Source organism: Lepus europaeus, chromosome 16, assembly GCF_033115175.1.
Source record: "Lepus europaeus isolate LE1 chromosome 16, mLepTim1.pri, whole genome shotgun sequence".
Taxonomy (NCBI): Eukaryota; Metazoa; Chordata; class Mammalia; order Lagomorpha; family Leporidae; genus Lepus; species Lepus europaeus.
The window spans coordinates 50,635,187-50,655,661 of record NC_084842.1 but is presented as its reverse complement, the minus strand read 5'-3'; the positions used below and the strand labels follow the sequence as shown (position 1 = coordinate 50,655,661).

The window sequence follows — 20,475 nt, the reverse complement described above, 5'->3', positions numbered from 1 at the left end:
TATTTTTTCCACATTTTGGTTTTTCTAAAAGCTCAAATTCTTGGACAAATACAATAGCATTACTTTTACAGGACTAGAGTGTAACTGAAGTTGAACAAGATTGGCATTCTAAAGCCAAATGGCGGTGACTTTGTAGTTGATAATGCATTTTCTTCACAGGATGTTGCATCTCCATTAGAATAATTTATAGGTTGTAACTAATCCTCAATTCCTACAGTAAATAGATCATTAAATCTTTCACTGAACTCTACACTGGAGAAAACATAACTTAGCCGGTCAGATTTCACCTCTGGAGAGGCCGACCGGAGCGTCCACCACATTGCTCCTGGGTCGGCTTTCCCGACCAGACCGTCCATCTTCACAGCGCTTAACGCAGGACGGTTTGGAATTTAAGAAGCAGATGCAACTAAAAGCTGACCTGGACTGCCCAGACACCCATCAAGCTTATCTGCAGAGTGTTACCAAGCTTCAGTCATGAGCTGGTCATTCATTTTTATTAAAGTAAATTGTTCATTACCCAGCCAGAATTTCATTGAGCCTAACTTGTACAAAGATTGTTCTGATAACCAAAATGACAAATTTCGCACGTGTCTTTATCTCTAGGAATATCAGATAAGGACATTTGAACATACACATGGTTTTCCCAGATACAGAAATACAAACAAAACAAGAAACTTACTTGTGCATCTGTGTTTATCCTATATATGTCTTCTTTGGCACCAAATGTCCTTTTACAATTGTCTAACCACTAAGAAAATAAGTAACAGTAAGTTACAATATAGTAATTGTATAATACACAATGAAATTCATAATGTAACAGCCTAGTCATATAAAACAACAGACTTAAAAATTGACAGATTCTGGCATTAGCTGTAGACATACACATTTTCATCTCTGAGTTGGTCCAACTCTGTGGGACACAGCAGGATACACTCAGTATAACCAGATGCACCCACGGGACAGTTTCCTAACGAAAACACAATAACTTCTAAGGGCCTGTGATGCTCCATTTCTGTGCAGAATAGTCTTCATTTTGATTTTTACTGGAAATTTCACAACCTACACCTGACCTTCGTCTAATGTCAGATGGGGAAGTGAACGTATGCTTCCCTTCTGGTCAATCTAATAAAGGCGACTTAGAATGAACCAGGTCTATTTGCTTCTCAGAACACTGGTGTCAGTTTTAATTAGTGAAACAGAAACCAAGATGCATTTAAGATCTGGTTCTTACTTTTTTCTTTCTTTCTTTTTGGACTGTAATGAATGGCAAACATGTTATCTCCGAAGAATAATAGATGCAGAAGCTAAATGTCTCCTGTGTCCAGGGGCTATTCCTAGAGTTGTTTTTAAAGTGCGTTTTCTTTATTCAACTAAAAGCATCCTGGTATAGAACACAGCACAACAGCCACAGAATTTCCCAGTTGACGTAAAAGCTAAGAGCCTGCAAGGTAAGGTCCTCCTAGGTTTTGACAGGTTTATTAGCAGTTGTTTTGACTTTCTGTTTTGGTGACATTATTAATCATTAATATAAGAAATCAGAAGGCTTTTTCATTAGAACGTTTAAAAAAATCTAGCTTTAAAAAGGACTCCAAAAATCTTTTAGTATTAGACATTTAAAATTCTCAATTGTAGCTCAATGTTCTACAAAGAATTAAAATTAGACATCTTAGTTCAAAAGCAATCTCTTTGACCTTATGTTCCTTTTATCCCAGTGCCTCAGACTGCTCCAGCCTCTAGGCTATTTACTTGACAGCATCTTGGAAGAAAAACATGTTAAGCTTTTCTGGTGAGAGATGGTCAGTGGCACCCACTGTCAAAAGCTATCAGCAGATTTCTTTGTATCGGCAAAATTCAAGTTGACACCTACGGTGGAATTTGTGCATTATCTTTATTCATAGAAAATGTTTACACAGTTATCACTACTCTGGTCCAGTTTGTTCGAGAATTTGTATACTAATAAATTTAAAAGTAATTTCAGTTATTTACTGACTTATTCTTACCATATAACTTTTAATACTGTATACCTAGTAATACAGAATTTGAGGGCACTACTCAACATATATTTTTTTCTGTTAGAAGCCCAAACCATGAAGTCCCATGGCCTGCAGAGCGCCTGAGACACAGCAGGTGGCCTGCACAGAGCACACCCTGCGGTGACCATCTGGTATGTCTTCTCGCGTCTTTTCTTGACTCAAGGCTCAAAGAAAGGTAAAGATCTAACTGGTGAGGTTCAGTTTCTGGGTGTGACTGACTAGGCGTGTAAGATTTCCAGGACAGTTAGAGAAGCTGAATGTTACCAGCCAGGACCTGGGGAGTTGGAGAAAGGCACTGCAGTGAGCCCCACAGTCCCCCCATGGATTATCCTGGAGGAATTTGCTCATTCATATTCCTGGACACAGAGGCTAAATCAAAAGCTGTAGCCTGGAGTTTGTGCCCAGTAGTGTCACTGGGCTGGGAAGACGGGGTTAGGTGTGAGGTGTTGAAGGCCAGGACCCGGAAGGAAAGAGAACTGCCGAGGCCTGCGCCCCACAGCCTGCACAGAATCCTCCTGGGACACTCGTGTTCTTAGGTTCATCATGGGCAGAAAGGCCAAGGCCCCAGGCAGCAGAGGCTTCTGGTCAGGGTCTGGGGAGGCAGAAATCCCTCTGTTCCTGCCAGGATGCTGGGGTCCTGGTAAATAGGGCAAGCCTTCACCTGTGAGCTTAGAACACATGAGGATAATTCCAAAAAATATGTAACTAAGAAACCAACAGAGGAGGAAAACTTCATGGTAAAAAAAATCCTTGGTGTTAGATAAAGAGAAGAGACAGAACAAGAAGGAATCTAGGTTCACTTTTGTCCCCGTACAAAATCTGTTGTTTTAGCACAATTTGTTGAGAAGTCTTCTTTCCCGCCTGCGTCGCAACGCTGCACCTTTGTTGTATGTTCTGCTTTTATACATGTGTACGTCTTGGGTTGCATTCTCCACTGTATTCTGTTGGTCTGTTTATCTATTTTGCCAGTACAACCCAGTTTTGAGATTTTTAATAGGCCTTCTGGTTAGAAATCTAAGTCCTCAAACTTTGTCGTTGTTCTTCCAAGACAAGGTTTGGTGAGGTTTGTAGTAAAGACCAGATAGCGTTTTCAGCTTTGCAAGCCCTCCAGACTCTGCTCCAAGTTTCGAGCTCTGTGCTGCAAAAGGAACCACAGGCCATATCTATACAAACAGGATGGCTGTGTTCCAAAAAAACTTTATATACAAAAGAGGCAGTGGGCCATATACAACCTGAAAACCGGTTTGCTGATCTATATTCAAGACAATAGTTTACCCTATTGTCAGCTGTTTGTATTTGTGTATAAATTTTAGAATCAGCCTGTCAATATCTATGAATATACTGAAATTTTAAATGAGATTGCATTAAATCTACAGGTCATTTTATGGGAGAAACGACATCTTTTCAATATTGAGTCTTCTGAATCATACACATTGTATAGCCTCATTTATTTGGTGGCCTTTAATTTCTCTCTGTAATACTTAAGGTTTCCTGTGTAGAGATCTGTATCTTAGATTTATCTGTAGATATCTTATGTTTTTGCCATTTATATATGTATTTTCCTATTTTATAGTTACCTTTTGCTGTACAAACCAGTAGCTTTTGGTCTAAAATTTAATGGCTTAAAACAACAGAGAAGAAATACTTGTAATCCATATTTCCAGTGAAGGATGAATCTACGCGTTGGCTGGGAGTTGCTTCCAAATTTGCCTGGGGTCACTCATGAGTCTGCAGTCACCCGGAGCTGGCCTCATGCAAGTGCCTGGCTCGCTGGCTGGCGGCTGCGACGCCCCTGCCTCTGGAAGGCCTCTCATCCTCCAGCAGGCCGGAGTTCATCCCGATTTACACTCTGACAGACATGAGTTAGTTCCAAAGGCCTAGTCTCAGTCTCCGAAGTTGTACAGGACTGCCTCTGAATCTGCTTGACTAGAACGAGTCACGTGGCCACTGGAGATTGAAGAGCAGGGCAAACATGCTCGTCTCTGGATGGGGAATGGCAAGGCCACGTTGCACTGAGGTTGGGCCATTACTGTAACAGTATACCTCTGCTGCTAGGCCAGGCAACGGTTCTGGAGCCGTGAAAACAGAACCATAATAGAGAAGACTGGTAGTGTGGACTCCATTAAAATTAAAGATCCATGTTCACCAAAGATGCTATTAAAGATGGTGAAAATCCTGGCCATAGGGAGGGAGACATTGCAATACATATATCCAATAAAAGCCTTGTAATTAGGATAAAGAACTACAAATCAAACACAAAAATGGGCAAGGGACTAGAAGGCAAATGTCACAAAATACCTAAATGAGGTATCAGTATGAAAGGGGCTCTACCCTTAGTCATCAAGGAAATGCAAAATAATTTAATGCCACACGGCCACCAGAATGATTGAACATTTAAAACCTAGCAATATCAACTGGTGGCCAAGATATGAAGCAATGCTCACCCTTGCACATCCTTCTCGCGGGATTGTAACCCCTTGGAGAGCTGCGTGACAGAATCTACTGAAGTAGACCAGATGTATAGCCTATAACCTAGAAATTCCACTCCTAGATGGCTACTCATCAGAACACACCTGTGCGGCCAGCGCCGCAGCTCAACAGGCTAATCCTCCGCCTTGCGGCGCTGGCACACCGGGTTCTAGTCCCGGTCGGGGTACCGATCCTGTCCCGGTTGCCCCTCTTCCAGGCCAGCTCTCTGCTGTGGCCAGGGAGTGCAGTGGAGGATGGCCCAAGTGCTTGGGCCCTGCACCCCATGGGAGACCAGGAGAAGCACCTGGCTCCTGCCATCGGATCAGCGCGGTGCGCCGGCAGCAGCGTGCCTACCGCGGCGGCCATTGGAGGGTGAACCAACGGCAAAAGGAAGACCTTTCTCTCTCTCTCACTGTCCACTCTGCCTGTCAAAAACAAACAAAACAAAACAAAACAACAAAACACACAAAAAAAACACACCTGTGCAAAGATCCATATCAGAGTACCTGCACCGTGTGTTATCAAGTGAGCACATCTTGCTGACAGTTTGCTGATGTTGAACGCCTGCTCTTTTTCTCCAACCTGTCAGTAATCTTTCAGTCCAAATTTAAGGTCCCTCTCCCCTTGGCAGAGGACAAAGTACTGATGCTAGTATTTTCTCATACTATATTCTCCCTGAAATATTCCACCAATCCCAAATTTAACCTGAGTCGAAGATCATCTCCTCATTCCTTGCAGGTTTTCTATTAGTTCCAAGTGACCCTTCCTTGGAAACCAGTTTGGTCTGCATCCGTTCTGTCAGCTCTGTATGATCTTGGGAGATGTCACTTGTTGCCAGTACTTTTATTTGTAGCTATAACTTGGGTGACAGATTATTTTTCTACAGATTTGTATAGGTTATCTGCTTTATGATGCTGTCTAGAATACTTAGGGAGTAGCTGCCCTCATAGGCTTTTACATGTGTAATACTTACTACTAGACTTGTCTAGAAAAATAGCCTACCCTTACAGTTTGTGTGGAAGGAGCGTTTTTCCCTCTGCTTTTCAGCCCCTGCTCTTTGAAAACATACCAGTTTACTCTCGGGGAATGGAGCTACTGTGTTCTCCAGTGCCAGCTGCAATGGAAGAAGCATGTCTTAGCAGGCATTCCCAGTCCTCTACTGCGTGCGTGCTTTATCTCCTGCCTGCCCACATACACGGCACAGGAAGCAGATCACCACTTTGTCAGAGGCTAGAGGTTTTCTAGGCCACAATTCTGTAATGTGGCTTCAGAGAAACATTGCTGCTACTTCCCCCAGCAGTGCGGCAGCAGCGAGATGTCTCGACCTAGCAGCCTTTCACAAAGCTGTGGCTGTCCACTGTGCTCCTTGAAGGCTGATCTCTGGAAGCCAGTTAGGGGAATTCACTGCAGGGACAGCCCCAAGGCCTCCACATCTCAGACAAGCCCGAGGCAAGTGCTGCTCCTGCTGCCAAGTTAGCAGTCCTGGTGTCTGGAGCCAACGACATGGTTCACACAGTGAAAAGCACTCACCTGCTCTGCGGCTTCCCGTTTGGCATTGTAGGTGTCCAGGTGTTCTTGCAACTCCAATACGCTAAACTTGAGCGTTTCCAGCAAATCACATGACATCAGCTGTCAAATCAGAAACAGTGATGTAGGTGACCATTTCTGATCAGTCCGGAGACTGACAACTTTGGGTCAGGGAGGACCTGATGGCTGCTTTTCCCTTTCTGTGTCTGTGCCATCCTAGGAGCTGACCTCTCACTGAGAGAGTCACAGTGCAGAGGGATGAGAGGGGTGTCCAAGAAGGACGGTGGTCTCAAAACTGACACAGGCGTGAAACAGCGTGACAGGCCAGTATACACCTCAAAGGTATCACCCCTGGAGCTCTGAAGACCTTGAGTCATCAAACATCTTGAAACACAAACCATAAGTGGGGGCCAGTGCTGTGGCATAGCAGGTAAAGCTGCCATCTGCTGTGCCGGCATCCCATAGGGCACTGGATCAAGTCCTGGCTGTTCTGCTTCTGATCCAGCTCCCTGCTAATGCACCTGGGAAAGCAGTGGAGGATGGCCCAACTACTTGGGTCCCTGCACCCATCATGGGTGACACGGAATAAGCTCTTGCCTCCTGGCATCAAGCCTGGCCCAGCTCCATTGTTGTAGCCATTTGGGGACTGCACCAGCAGATGGAAGACTGATCTTTCTCTAACTCTGCCTTTCAAATAAATCCTAAAAGATCTAAGTGTACTTAGCAACAAGAAGGGGAAGACCAAGGAGCTCTGGATATCTTAGGGGGGAGTCTGGCCATCTACCCATTTTTATTCATTGGTCGGGAGTGTGACTCTGGCGTCCCGTTAGGACTTGGAGCAGGAGTAGCTGTTAGCTGCCTTTCCCTGCTGTACTCCATACCATACTTGGGGCAGAGGGGGCTGGAGTCAGGAACAGTCACAGGCTGCCGCTCTGATACACTGGAACTGTGTATTATCAGAAATCTATAACCAAGCTGAAAACTGAATTTTCACAGTTTAAAACTGTCTTAAAAAGACCATTTACTGAAAGTTATCATTCCAATTTAGAATAAGCCTGTGTGTAAAAACTTACTGTTTCAGCATCCACAAAGACTGTTGGGCATTCTGAACACATCATCATCACTTCCAGTGAACTTTTAAATTTGGTACCAATCCGCTGCAGGCTCTCGCCCAGAAAGCTGACTGCCTCATTAGTTATTTCACCAAACTTTTTTTGAATTGTCTGTGGGGAAAAGCACAGGAAAACATTTCAGGCGGCCTTTTTTTCACGTTTAAACAAAGAAGCATAACTTATAAGTAGAGAAAACGTTATATATAACATCCTAATAACACATCAATTTCCAAAAAGAAAAATAGATTTATCAAGGAGTATTTCTGAAAGAAATTAATGACACGCTACTCATGTCCCCATCCTTAGATGATTTTCTCTAGGACAGACATGGGGAACGCAAGCTATAGAGCGTCAGAAGTCAGTCCTCCACGTCTGAGGGATTGGCTCTGCTGCAGGGAAGACCTGCCTGAAAGAAACTGTCAGAAATGCTGCTTACTACCCGTGGCTGCAGGCTGCCATTGGACTTGACGGGCATTAGCTTCGTACAAACGCATTATGAAGAGAATCTTTGCAGAATCCAGGAATCTTCATCTACGTTAGACAACCAGGTAGTGCCAAACCCATATAAAAGACTCAATGGATTTAGACTATTATCAGTTAACTATACAAATAATATGTACATGTGTGTGTGTACAACTGTTAGGTGGCATTAGGATGATTTTAGAACAAGTATAAGGAGTTATCAAGGAAAGAAAATCCAAACAAAAAACCAGGTAACAATGTAGTAGTATGGAGTTAAATAAATGCTGTGGTTAATAAGCACCAAAGAACTGACGGGAGGGAGCAGCAGGAGGTTGGCGTGGTCGGCGAAGCTTCAGGGAGAGGGTGTCCTTAGTGGGGTCTTCGGTGCTGGGCCAAATTTGCTTAGCTAGAGAGGAGATGTGGGAGATGGCTAGGAGGACAATGACTTCAATGATGGCATCTCTCTCTGACTCAGTTTCCCTTTCCACAGGATGCAAAAATGTTATCTACATCCCATTGTCATGTTGTGAGGATACCTTATATACGGCGTTTAGCATGGTGCCTCCCATGGAGTACTCAGCACAGCTGGGACTCGAACCGGTGCTCAAATGGGATGCCAGCATCACAGGCAGCGGCTTTACCCACTATGCCACACCTTAACACTTGGTTTAACTGATTCAGGACACCAACTGGAAGCTCCTAAAGGCAGGGGCTAGGGTGTCCTCAGCGGTGCCAGGCACAGCAGAGCCTTGATCAGATGCTGTTTTGGAGCTGTATTCTTGCTCCCTCGGGGAGATCTGTGACCCAGTCACTGTATGAAGAACTAGCAGCTCTACAACATCGCTGTTTACATTTAAGCAATATTACTCTCTCTCAAACAAAGTCGTTAATCAGTAGGACGACTAAAATTTGAGATAACTGACTTTAGAAGAAACACCATGACTTATTGAGGTCGACTACAATGTGAATATAATGTGAATTCAGAGACTTGAAGCCTCACTGACCTGGAACAGCCTGGAAAACACATGAAAGGTGAACACCGCGCAGGAGCCGTCGTTGTCGCGCAGCATCTGACTGACATGGCAGCGCCAGGCTTCCTCTGCGTCGTCATACGCCACTGGCTGGAAAGCGGCTATGATGGCAGAAAGAAAAGGTGTCGGCAGGGGCGACGTCTGGACCTCTGGAAAACCATCTTGCTCTTCTTCCTCTTGACTGTTAACACAAATACCACAGTTATCATAATGCTACCATAAAAGAACAGACTCAGTCAACAGTGGTTATATTAATTCTTACATATACATCGGTTTGGAAACTGTACAATCTAAATTTTTTTTTTTTGACAGAGTGGACAGTGTGAGAGAGAAAGGTCTTCCTTTTCCGTTGGTTCACCCCCCAAGTGGCCGCCACGGCCGGCGCGTTGCAGCCAGCGCACTGCGTTGGATCCGAAGCCAAGAGCCAGGTGCTTCTCCTGGTCTCCCATGCAGGTGCAGGGCCCAAGCACTTGGGCCATCCTCCACTGCACTCCCGGGCCACAGCAGAGAGCTGGCCTGGAAGAGGGGCAACCGGGACAGAATCTGGCTCAGACCGGGACTAGAACCTGGTGTGCTGGCGCCACAGGCGGAGGATTAGCCTACTGAGCTGCGGCACCGGCCAACGATCTAAATTTTTAAAGCAGGCATGAATAAGCAAATTTATTTTCTTTCTACTTAACATTTTTGGAATTAGAGCTCTAATTTCATGCAGCTAGTTTAAAATAAGCCAAATTCTGTAGCACAACACTGCTATGGGTTAATCTCGGTAACTTCAATGAATAATCCAGAAGAGAAGGCTTTCATTTTAAGTGGTCAGTTTTGGAGGCATCTGATTTGGACAGGCCCACATTGAGGACGGTCGTGTTTTAAAGCTGCCAACTGGGCACTTGTGAATCAAGAGCTTGCTAGATGCTTCATATCAATCATTTTATTTAATCTTCACAATAGCTCTGTGATGGGTAAGCTCTGCCGTTATCCTGATCTAACAGAGGAGGAAACAGTTCAGTGAGGTTAAGGAACATGCCTGTATCACCAGGTCGGAAATGACACAGAATTTGAACCCAGGACTAAGGTCCAAAGCAACACTATTAGGCCCAGCACATCCTATGGCATAGAACAGACTCGACTCAAAAGAACATAAGGCCTTGCCATTTTCTTTGAGGAATTTATTGCAACATACAAGAATGGGACAATGGAAAGACTATTTCAGCCGGATATTCTACAATCCTAAGTTGCAAAGATGAAGTAGCTGAGTCAGACACTCAGGTCTTAACATTGCTTGGATCACGTCACAAGAGGGCTCCATGTGGAGCGATTCATGTGGCAGAGCAGAACCTGAGTGGTGACTGCAGAAAAAGGTCAAAATGAAGCAGACATTTGGAGTGAAGAAATAACCTCAAAAAGGTGAATTTTAAAAATGTCATTGAGGGGCCGGTGCCGTGGCATAGTAAGTTAATCCTCTGCCTGCGGTGCCGGCATCCCATTTGGGCGCCAGTTCTAGTCCCAGCTGCTCCACTTCCAATCCAGCTCTCTGCTATGGCCTGGGAAAACAGTAGAAGATGGCCCAAGTCCTTGGCCCCTGCACCAGTGTGGGAGACCCGGAAGAAGCTCCTGGCTCCTGGCTTTGGATTGGCACAGCTCCAGCCGCTGCAGCCATTTGGGGAGTGAACCAATGGAAGGAAGATCTTTCTGTCTCTCCCTCTCATTGTCTGTAATTCTACCATTCAAATAAAATAAATCTTAAAAAAAGAAAACCAGTGTCTTGGCAAGAGCCAAGCATTACCATTAAAAAAAAATTGCCATTGTGGTCACTGATTTTAACAAAAGGTATCCTGCAAACTAGAGTAGCTATAACTCTATTTAATAGGGTTGCAACATTCAATTGCAGCTGACACACTTGGCCAAAGTCAACTATTTGGCTTCAGCCTTTTAGAACACTAGATAAGTGGTGCAGCGGGTGAAGCTGCTGCTTGGGATGTCTGCATCCCATGCTGGAGTACCGGTTTGAGTCCTAGCTATTCTGTTCCAATCCAGCTTCCTGATATTGTGCCTGGAAAGTAGCAGCTGCTAGTGCAGGTACTGGAGTCCCTGCCACCCATGTGGGAGACCAGGAAGAAGTTCCCACCTCCTGGTCTAGGCCTAGCCCAACCCTAGCTGCTGTGGCAATCTGGGGAGTGAAGCAATGGATGAAGATGTCTGTCTGTCTCTCTCAAATAAATGACTCCTTAAAAAAATGAAAAGAAAGCCAAATAACTAAATATCTACCTTAACATCATTTCTGGCATACCTGCACTTGGTGTAAGCAATGACTGACTGCATGGACTGCTGCCATATCCAAACCCATAAAGGGGAAGATCAGACACTAAGGTTTACTGTCACTGTATGAATATACACTTTCAAATGCAGGTAAAAATTCTGGATGTATTGAGAGTGAAAAAAAAAATGACCACACGTGTCATGTGTTGTATATATTAAAACTCTACTATCACATGAAATAAAAAGGCATAACTTTAATGTAATACTCTGAAATACTTATCAATATTAATTTTTGTATTAAAATAACTATCAAGGAGCTTCAATTTTTTAATTCATTGAAAGAGTGCATGAAGAGATACTTTTATGAAGAACACTTTTGAGTCACAAATATTTATAAAAGTTAAGTAGTAAATATTAGATGGTATCATTAATTCTAATCATTATATAATCATTTGGTATACAAGTTTCCTAACAGCTACCAAAATTTCCTTTAGGATATCCAGGCGGGGTTGGGCATCTGGGAGTAGTTGAGATGCCCATGCCCCACGTCAGAGAAGCTGGGCTCGAGTCCCGAATCCGGCCCTCATTCCAGCTTCCTCCTGATGTGCACTGGGAAGTGGCAGGTGACCGTTCATGTGGCAGGGTCCCTGCCACTCACCTGGAGCACCTGGATTGAGTTCTTGGGTCCCAGCTTTAGCTTGGCCCAGCCCCATCCCTCATGGATATTTTGAGAGTGAACTAGCAAGTGGGAGCTGTCTCTGGCTGTCTGCCTCTCAAATAAATAAAAAAAGAAGTCTATGGAGCTTTTTCATAATATGCATTTTCCATGAACTGTTAAGAATGCTCTCTCTACGGATGGATTTCAAATTTTTTGCACCAAAATTAATTTATATTTTAACTCCATTTCCATATATTTTTTGAAGTATTCTAATATTGCAAATATGTTTTGGTACCATAAAAGTTTACCTGATACTGATTCTCAGTAAATATTTATTTTTTTTATTTTTATTTGAAGGGCAGAGACCCAGAGTGGTAGAGATCTTCCCTCAGGTGGTTCATTCCTCAAATGCCCACGACAACTGGGACTTGCTGGGCTAGGCCAAAGCTGGAAGCCTAGAACACAGCCTGGTTGCCCTGTGGGAGGCAGGGACCCAGGTACTTGAGCCGACACCTGTTGCCTCCCAGGGTGTCGATCAGCACAAAGCTGGAACTGGAGCCAGGACTCCAGCCCAGGCACTCTGATATGGGATATGAGAATCCTGAGGGGGGAGAGAGGGGTCTTAACTGCTGTGCCAAATGCCTGCCACAACTCCCCCCCCCCCCCAACACTGACTTTAACACTTAGCCATTTGGCATTCTGGCAAAATAAGTATTTGTGTGTTTCTAAACATCAGACACTACTTAAAATATTTTGAGAAGGGCTTACTTGTGTTTCTTTATGTAAATGTCATTTACTTGGGAAAAAAAACCAATGTAGCAAATCATTGTCATCTAAACAATGAAGAGAGTCTGACTGTAGACTAACGCACGGCAAGTAAACTGGCATAGAGAGGCGTTTAGGGGAAGGCTTGAGGGGAAGATATCCCCTCTTAACAAGGTGTGTGGTACCAAGTCTCACCTAGACAGCCCCGAGAAGTCCGCCTCCTCTTCCTCACATCTCTCGTCCAACTCCTTCAAGGCTAAGGTCACATCCTCTTCGCAGACAGACTCGGGGTAGCTCTCAGGAGCCAGAGGCTCTGGCGTTTCTCTTTCTTCTAAATCAAGAATTCCTCGACACACCAGAGAATCCTGCTGTTCCTGAATCAGATAGGACCCTTCATCTTCAAAGGGTGTAACATGTTCCTCCTTTAACACTGAACTTGTATCCTGAAAAATGATCAGATTTTTAGTAGACTTTTAAAAACGTTAAAAAGAGAACTTTATCAACACAATACATGACTGCTGCCATCTGAGCCTGTTTTATGATGTAGTCTTCATTTACAGTCTGATTGATCCTCAGAGTTCTTGGACTTGGATTATATAAAAGTGTTTTTTAAAAGTCCTAGGCTTAATATTTTGACATTAAAATATATCATCTAAAAAATAAAAATATATCACCTGTTGCCATATTGAAATATCAAGGAGTTTTTGTCTTAAGTCACAGGATTTAGATATCTGTTAAGAAATATGTCCTTTGGGCCGGCGCTGCGGCTCAATAGGCTAATCCTCTGCCTGTGGCGCCGGCACACCAGGTTCTAGTCCTGGTTGGGGCGCTGGATTCTGTCCCGGTTGCCCCTCTTCCAGGCCAGCTCTCTGCTGTGGCCCAGGAGTGCAGTGGAGGATGGCCCAAGTGCTTGGGTCCTGCCCCGCATGGGAGACCAGGAGAAGCACCTGGCTCCTGCCTTTGGATTAGCATGGTGCGCTGGCCGCTGCGGCGGCCATTGGAGGGTGAACCAACAGCAAAAGGAAGACCTTTCTGTCTGTCTCTCTCTCTCACTATCCACTCTGCCTGTCAAAAAAAAAAAAATAAATAAATAAATATGTCCCTTGGTAAAATATCTTTTTTTTACATATACTCTCTACACAAGTAAAACTTCCTATTTTTGCTAGAAATTCTCTCATTCGAAATTTCACTTTCATTATACTGGAACAAAGTGAATTCTGAATATAAGCATGGGAGATCATTGAAAATAGCAACTCTGTGGTCCTATGGGTGGCGACGAATCATGAGGAAGCTGCGCCTGATGCCCAGGGCAGCTGGACTGGCATACATGGGGTGGATATTTGTGATGGAAGCACTGTCTGCAGGCAGTAAGACTCCAGTGAAGTTCTGGCCTTGTGTACTCACAGAGCTGCATCGCCAAGCTAGCAGTGTTCAGAAAACACTGGGAAATTTCAGACTGTTATGCTTTTGAAAATGAATCATAAACTCACTTAGTAAAAAGAATTACTGCATTTTCCTATCCCTTAATAAGTCATAATAAAAATGTTATGAAGTATACTAATGGGTATCTCTTCATATACACTGCAACATTACTGAAATAATGTTGTTATGTGACCACCATATGGTAGCTACACAGATGTTGACCGAATAAATGAAATGTCAGTATTAAAAAAGAAAAAAGGTCCACAGTATGTGGAAAGAATTTCCATCCACAGCATGACATGACCAATACCAGCTTTGAATTTGCATGGATATTAATCAGTTTGAAAACAAGTACTAAGGGCTGGTGCTGTGGCAGGGGGTTAAGCTGCTGTCTGCAGTGCCTGCATCCCATACGGGCACCTCTTCGAGTCCCGGCTGCTCCACTTCTGATCCAGCTCCCTGCTAATGCACCTGGGAAAGCAGTGGAAGATGGCCCAAGTCCTTGGGACCCTGTAGCCTCATGGGAGACCTGTAAGAAGCTCCTGGCTTTGGCCTGGCCCAGCCCTGGCCATTGTGGCCACTTGGGGAGTGAACCAGCAGTTGGAAGGTATCTCTGTCTCTCTTCCTAACTCTGCCTTTCAAATAAATAAATAAATCTTTAAAAAAAAAAGGTAAAAATGAAAAGTAGTGTTAGTGGTCTCACAGTTTTTTTTTTTTTTTTTTTTTAAAGATTTATTTATTTGAAAGAGTTACACACAGAAGGAGAGGCCGAGAGAAAGAGAGAGAGAGAGAGAGGTCTTCTATCTGCTGCTTCACTCTCCAACTGGCCGCAATGGCCGGAGCTACGCTGATTCGAAGCCAGGAGCCTGGACCTTCTTGCAGGTCTCCCACATGGATACAGGGGCCCAAGGCCTTGGGTCATCTTCTAGTGCTTTCCCAGGCCATAGCAGAGAGCTGTATTGGAAGTAGAGCAGCCGGGACTTGAACTGATGCCCATGTGGGATGCCAGCACTGCAGGCAGCGGCTTTACCTGCTACACTACAGCGCCAGCCCCTGTCTCACAATTTTAAAATAAAGATCATCTTCTTTGATTTATAACTAAGTTACTTCTTGGGTGTAGAGCAGTTTATTATCTCCTTGTCATTAATAAAAATCAAATTTCCCTTACAAAATAGGAAAAATCAAAGTCAGAAACCTTCCTGACCCTAAACTAGTTGGGGATTTAGTTTATTCAAATGTAAAATTCATCTAGAAAAGGAAGGACTGACTAGATTCAGGCTGGGTGCTCTGTTGTAAATTAACTCAATTATAGTTTACAGGCTAATACTGGAATCAGGCTAATATGCAAACAACAGTAATATATACAAGAGGATGCTAAGATTAAGGTGAATATACCATTAGCAATCTACAAAGGACTATTGTTACTTAAAGAAGGGAAAGATGAGGGACCAGTGTTGTGGTGTAGTGGGCTAAGCCTCTGTCCGTGGCATCAGCATCTCATATGGGTGCCGCTTTGAGTCTTGGCTGCTTCACTTCTGATCCAACTCTCTGCTATGGCCTGGGAAAGCAGTGGAAGATGGTCCAAGTGCTTGGGCCCCTGCACCCACATGGGAGGCCAGGAAGAAGTTCCTGGCCCCTGGCTTTGGATTGGCCCAGCCCTGGCAATTGTGGCCATTTGGGGAGTGAACCAGCGGATGGAAGACCTCTCTCTCTGTCTCTCCCTCTCTCTGTCTGTAACTCTGCCTCACAAATAAATAAAAGTAAAAATAAATTTACAAAAAGGGAAAGAGGAGACCTGGCTGTGGCAACTGAGACACTAGTGTCAGAAGAAAGAGCACACGCAGGTATGGACCAAAATGGGGCAGGGATGGCGTTCCAGGGAAAGGAGCCATAAGGTATCAAAGGCACAGGGACAGGGCAGAAAAAGGTACTTAATAAACAAGGTACATTAATAAACAATGATCTAGATTTGATTATGCAGGGAAAGCAGCAAACTGAGTTTTCAGAAAATAGCATTTAAAAAATTTTAATCCTCTCATTAGCTTATTACTCAACATCTTCCATGTTTCCCAATATAATTTTTTTTAAAAACATGTCTGACCATTAAAAGGGTAAGCATTAGTTATTTGGGAAAATAAGTAATGTAGTAGTGCTAGAGATAGTTCCATGCCTAGAATTTTCAGTCTAGATCATTTGAACATCCTGTATTTCAATACAAATTTCTTAGTTTCAATGTCCTCAATTTTCACTAGTTTACATCTATATTTGGTTGTCATTTGTTCTTGAATAACAATTTCAAGACTCTGTTTTATCTATAATTATATAATATACACTGAAATCTTCTAAGAAAGAGATTTCATGAAGAAAGTGCTTTGAGGCTAATGGGATGGAACCCATTGTTTACGCATAGATGATAAGAATCCAGTGTCCTTGAACTTAGACAGTGACACACATATGCTTTGTTACATTCAGAAGCTCACTCTCTATAAGGAACAATTTCTATCTTCCATGAGCAGAATTCTAAGCAATTAGAAATACTAGAAGAAACGCTCTGTGAAGGTTTCTCTAATAAAGTGAAGAACTTACTTGCTTCTAGAGATCAGAGTGTAACTTGTACAAGTATTACAGAGAAGGAGGGACAAGCAGCCCTAAATTTCCCATCATGACATGAACTGCTTTAGCCTATTCTGCCTCCCAACATTAACATATTTCAAAGGGAAACATTTTTAGGAATGGGTTTCTTTAATTCAGCTATTAAAATCAATTGTAATCCTTAAGAAGTTGCTTTAAAAATAGTTCTGGTTTTATTTTAGTATCTTGGTGCTGTCCTATTCTTTTTTTAACAAGGGGCAATTTTGGGGGGCCGGCACAGTGGCTCACTTGGTTAATCCTCCGCCTGCGGTGCCGGCATCCCATATGGGCGCTGGGTTCTAGTCCCGGTTGCTCCTCTTCCAGTCCAGCTCTCTGCTGTGGCCCGGGAAGGCAGTGGAGGATGGCCCGAGTGCTTGGGCCCCTGCACCCGTATGGGGGACCAGGGAGAAGCACTTGGCTCCTGGCTTCGGACCAGCGCAGCGCCCACCACAGCGGCCATTTGGGGAGTGAACCAACAGAGGGAAGACCTTTCTTTCTGTCTCTCTCTCTCACTGTCTATAAATCTACCTGTCAAATAAAGGGGGGGGGGCAATTTTTTGTCATCTGTCACTGTAAATACACAAAGGAGAAACAAATTAGGCCACTTATCCAACAGATACAGTGTCAAATTGTATTCCCTTGTGACACTTCTAGTATCAGTAGAACTGTTTCTAAATGAAATACTGTGGTTCTAAAATATCCCTTGCAGGCCGGCGCCATGGCTCAACAGGCTAATCCTCCGCCTAGTGGTGCTGGCACACCGGGTTCTAGTCCCGGTTGGGGTGCCGGATTCTGTCCCAGTTGCCCCTCTTCCAGGCCAGCTCTCTGCTATGGCCCGGGAAGGCAGTGGAGGATGGCCCAAGTCCTTGGGCCCTGCACCCGCATGGGAGACCAGGAGAGAAGCACCTGGCTCCTGCCTTCGGATCAGCGCGGTGCGCCGGCCGCAGCGGCCATTGGAGGGTGAACCAACTGCAAAAGGAAGACCTTTCTCTCTGTCTCTCTCTCTCACTGTCCACGCTGCCTGTCAAAAAAAAAAAAAAAAAAAATCCCTTGCATTCTCAGGCACCGCTGTCACAAAGCGTAATGAAGCCCACTACTACTATGTAACTGAAGAGTTTCCCTTAGTACAAGTCTCCCTGGGGACTTTAGAGTGCTTAGGAAGCAGGTCACTGGATGGGCGAATGCCCCCTTTGAAATAACAGGGCATTTCCAGTCAGTACAAATTCCTTCTCGTGACACTTTCCTCACTAGAACTACTTAATTGTAGAAACAAAAGATTTTCGGGGCTGGTGCTGTGGCGTAGCGGGCAAAGTCACCGCCTGTGACACTTGTAGTCCATATGGGCCCTGGTGTGTGTTCCCGGTGCTCCACTACTGATCCAGCTCCCTCCTAATGGCCTGGGAAAGCAGCAGCAGATGGCCTACATGCTTGTGTCCCTGCCATCCAAATGGGAGATGCAGAAGAAACTCCTGTCTCCTGGCTTCAGCCTGGCCCAGCCTTGGCCATTGTAGCCATCTGGGGAATGAATCAGCAGCTGGAAGATCTCTCTCTCTCTCTTTCTCTGTAATTATTTCAAATAAATAAATAAATCTAAAAAAAAATTAAAAGATTTTCCCCTTTGTCAAGCAAAATTAAAATACATAGCCATTGGTCACAGGTATTTCTAGTATCAGTCAATTTTTCATTGTTTCTAATGAAGAGATCTGTTGCTCTGTTATACCATGTTCTGAGCCGAATGCCACACAGTAGTTAGATTAATAACCAGGAGTTAACATTTACTTCACAACAACAGGAAGGAATAGTCCCCTTAGCGCACATCCCTGAATCCCGCGGGTCCTCTGCACGCTTTCCAATTCATGTCCTCCTGGTGCAGGCCCCTCCTCTCCTGCTAGCATTCTTCCCCCTTATCTCCTTACGCTACTTCCTCCAAGCCACTGTGCACACCTCTGTCGTAGAGACTCTACTAGAACACAAATGAGAAAGCAGCCTCCCCAACAGCAGGACCCTGACACTAAGCTCCACATGGCAGGTACCAGAACATACTTTCCATGGAAAAAAAGCCATGATGAAAAACAAACATGATGAGATCATGTCCTTCTTCCATTTACACACTCTATGCTCACCTGCTGTGTCGCCTGTAAGATCCTTCAGGGCACCAGGCCACCAACCCTCACCTCCACTTCTCCTGTGGCCTCTCATACAATGACTGTGCCCAGACCCTACTTGCCAGTCACTTGTTCCTGAGGCATACCAGGGCCTTTGAAACTGCTGCTTCCTCTGCCTGCAACACTTCCCCCAAATCGTGTCACTTAGCTGTCACCTTAGACGCTAACCTCACTTTCTACTCCTCCCAAGATCACATACTATTAAGACTCTCATGTTATGATTAATAAGTGACCACCTTCTGATATTTATGTTTTATTTTACCTCTTTAACCATCTCTCTTCCCAGAATTATGCCCCATAAGACCAGCAGCCTTTGTTTCACACATTGCTGTATGTCCAGTGCATACAATAGTATCCAGCCCATGGTAGGGGCACGATACAGTATTGGTTGAAAGAATGAATGCATGTTTGTGTGCCCTGTATTTTCATCTAGGTATCTGCTCCCAGGCTTGTTACTTCAGAGGTTATCTCTTGAAAGAATGAAAATCCACCTGGCTTCCTATTCTGGCAGGGGCAAGTCTTAATCTTCAGAACTGCAAGTGGAACCTCTCACATCTCAGTCTCTATTCATCTTTCCTGTTGTTTCTCCTCTTCCTCCTCCCATTTTTTTTTTTTTTTTTTTTTAAAGCCAGGGCTGAACCTAGAAGCCTGAAAGTTAATACAGGTATTCCATGTGGGTGGCAGGGACTCAAGTACTTGAGGCCACCTGCTGCTTCCCATGGTGTGTGTTAGCAGGAAGCTGGAATCAGAAGTAGATCTGAACTCAGTAACGGAGGTGGGCACCCACGCAGCATCCTAACTGCTGTGCCAAATGTCTGTCCCCTCCTCTCATTTTACTCTTTAGAAATACTGAATTTCCTGCAGTTACATGAACATACCATGCTATTCACATTCTCATGTCTCTCCCCTAGGTGTCCCTCTGCTTGCAATGTAACCCATTGCCACAAAGCCTGTTCCTAGGAAACCTTCTCACCCCATGCACAGTGAATCACTGCTCTGGGCTTTTGCAAAGCCTTGACTGTCTCTGTTAGTGAGCTTCTACATACTGAAATGTAACTTTTAAAAAGCATTACAGAATGTGAACTCCCCAAGAACCGGTAACACCCTATTCTTTCTAGCACCTAACTGAAGCCTGGCATTTAATGAAATCACAATAAATATTTGTGGAATTCAATGATCTAAGCAAATATGAGCATGGTAAAGACTGCCAACAAGGAAGCCAAAATACCTTCATTTCAAAATATGTCTGCTTACTGTTAAAGAGGGTTAGACATGTAAAATAGACTACTGTGATACATGAAGATTCTCCTTACTACAGAATTATGACCTAATGACTAGATTACTGTGTATCAAATAACTTCATTAATTTAACAGTGACAAACATATAGTATTTTCCTAATACTTACCAAGGCATAAAAGCATATGTATCAGAACTATAACAATTACATTTTTATAAAAACAATCTACGGTAATACAAAAAGTCTAAGAAAACTAATACTTACTTATTTTTGGTCAGTCATTAGCTTGGAATCTGGCTTACTTCTCACAGGCCTTTCCAAAAAATGTCATACTAGTGGTTCCAAAGTCTTTTAAAATATTTCATTTAACCAACTGCTAACCCAGCTGTCCTGAGGTTTTGATCCCAATCACAGCACCAATCACATAAACCCAATACAAAGCATACAGAAGGAAAAAAACAAAAAGCAGTCCTTCAAAGAAAATGCAGAGCCACACAGGATGCTGGCCAACCCCAGAGAAGCACCTGCCCATTAAGGGAGTCACAGTGTGCAATGCAAAATGCCCATAACGACACTGGGAAGTATTTTTAACCTCTAGGTCATTTCCTTAATTGACCAACTTTAAAAAAAAAAAATCAGATTTGACTATTTCATTTAAAATAACCCAACAGGTTAGAAATACTGGAAACAAATCAAATAATTAGCA

The 20,475-nt window shown here is 43.8% G+C and overlaps 1 protein-coding gene across 5 annotated transcripts in view; it reads right to left on the bottom strand.

The window, feature by feature from the left end:
- The window catches only part of FRYL (FRY like transcription coactivator), a 302,188-nt gene that overhangs the window by 7,123 nt on the left and 274,590 nt on the right, over positions 1–20,475 (bottom strand). For all 5 annotated transcript variants that reach the window (XM_062213674.1, XM_062213678.1, XM_062213676.1 and 2 more), the window contains 5 exons: positions 12,509–12,756; positions 8,608–8,815; positions 7,103–7,252; positions 6,033–6,131; positions 680–748 (listed from right to left, as the gene is read on the bottom strand). In XM_062213674.1, the coding sequence (XP_062069658.1) occupies positions 680–748; positions 6,033–6,131; positions 7,103–7,252; positions 8,608–8,815; positions 12,509–12,756 (774 nt within the window). The remainder of the gene's footprint in view (positions 1–679; positions 749–6,032; positions 6,132–7,102; positions 7,253–8,607; positions 8,816–12,508; positions 12,757–20,475) is intronic.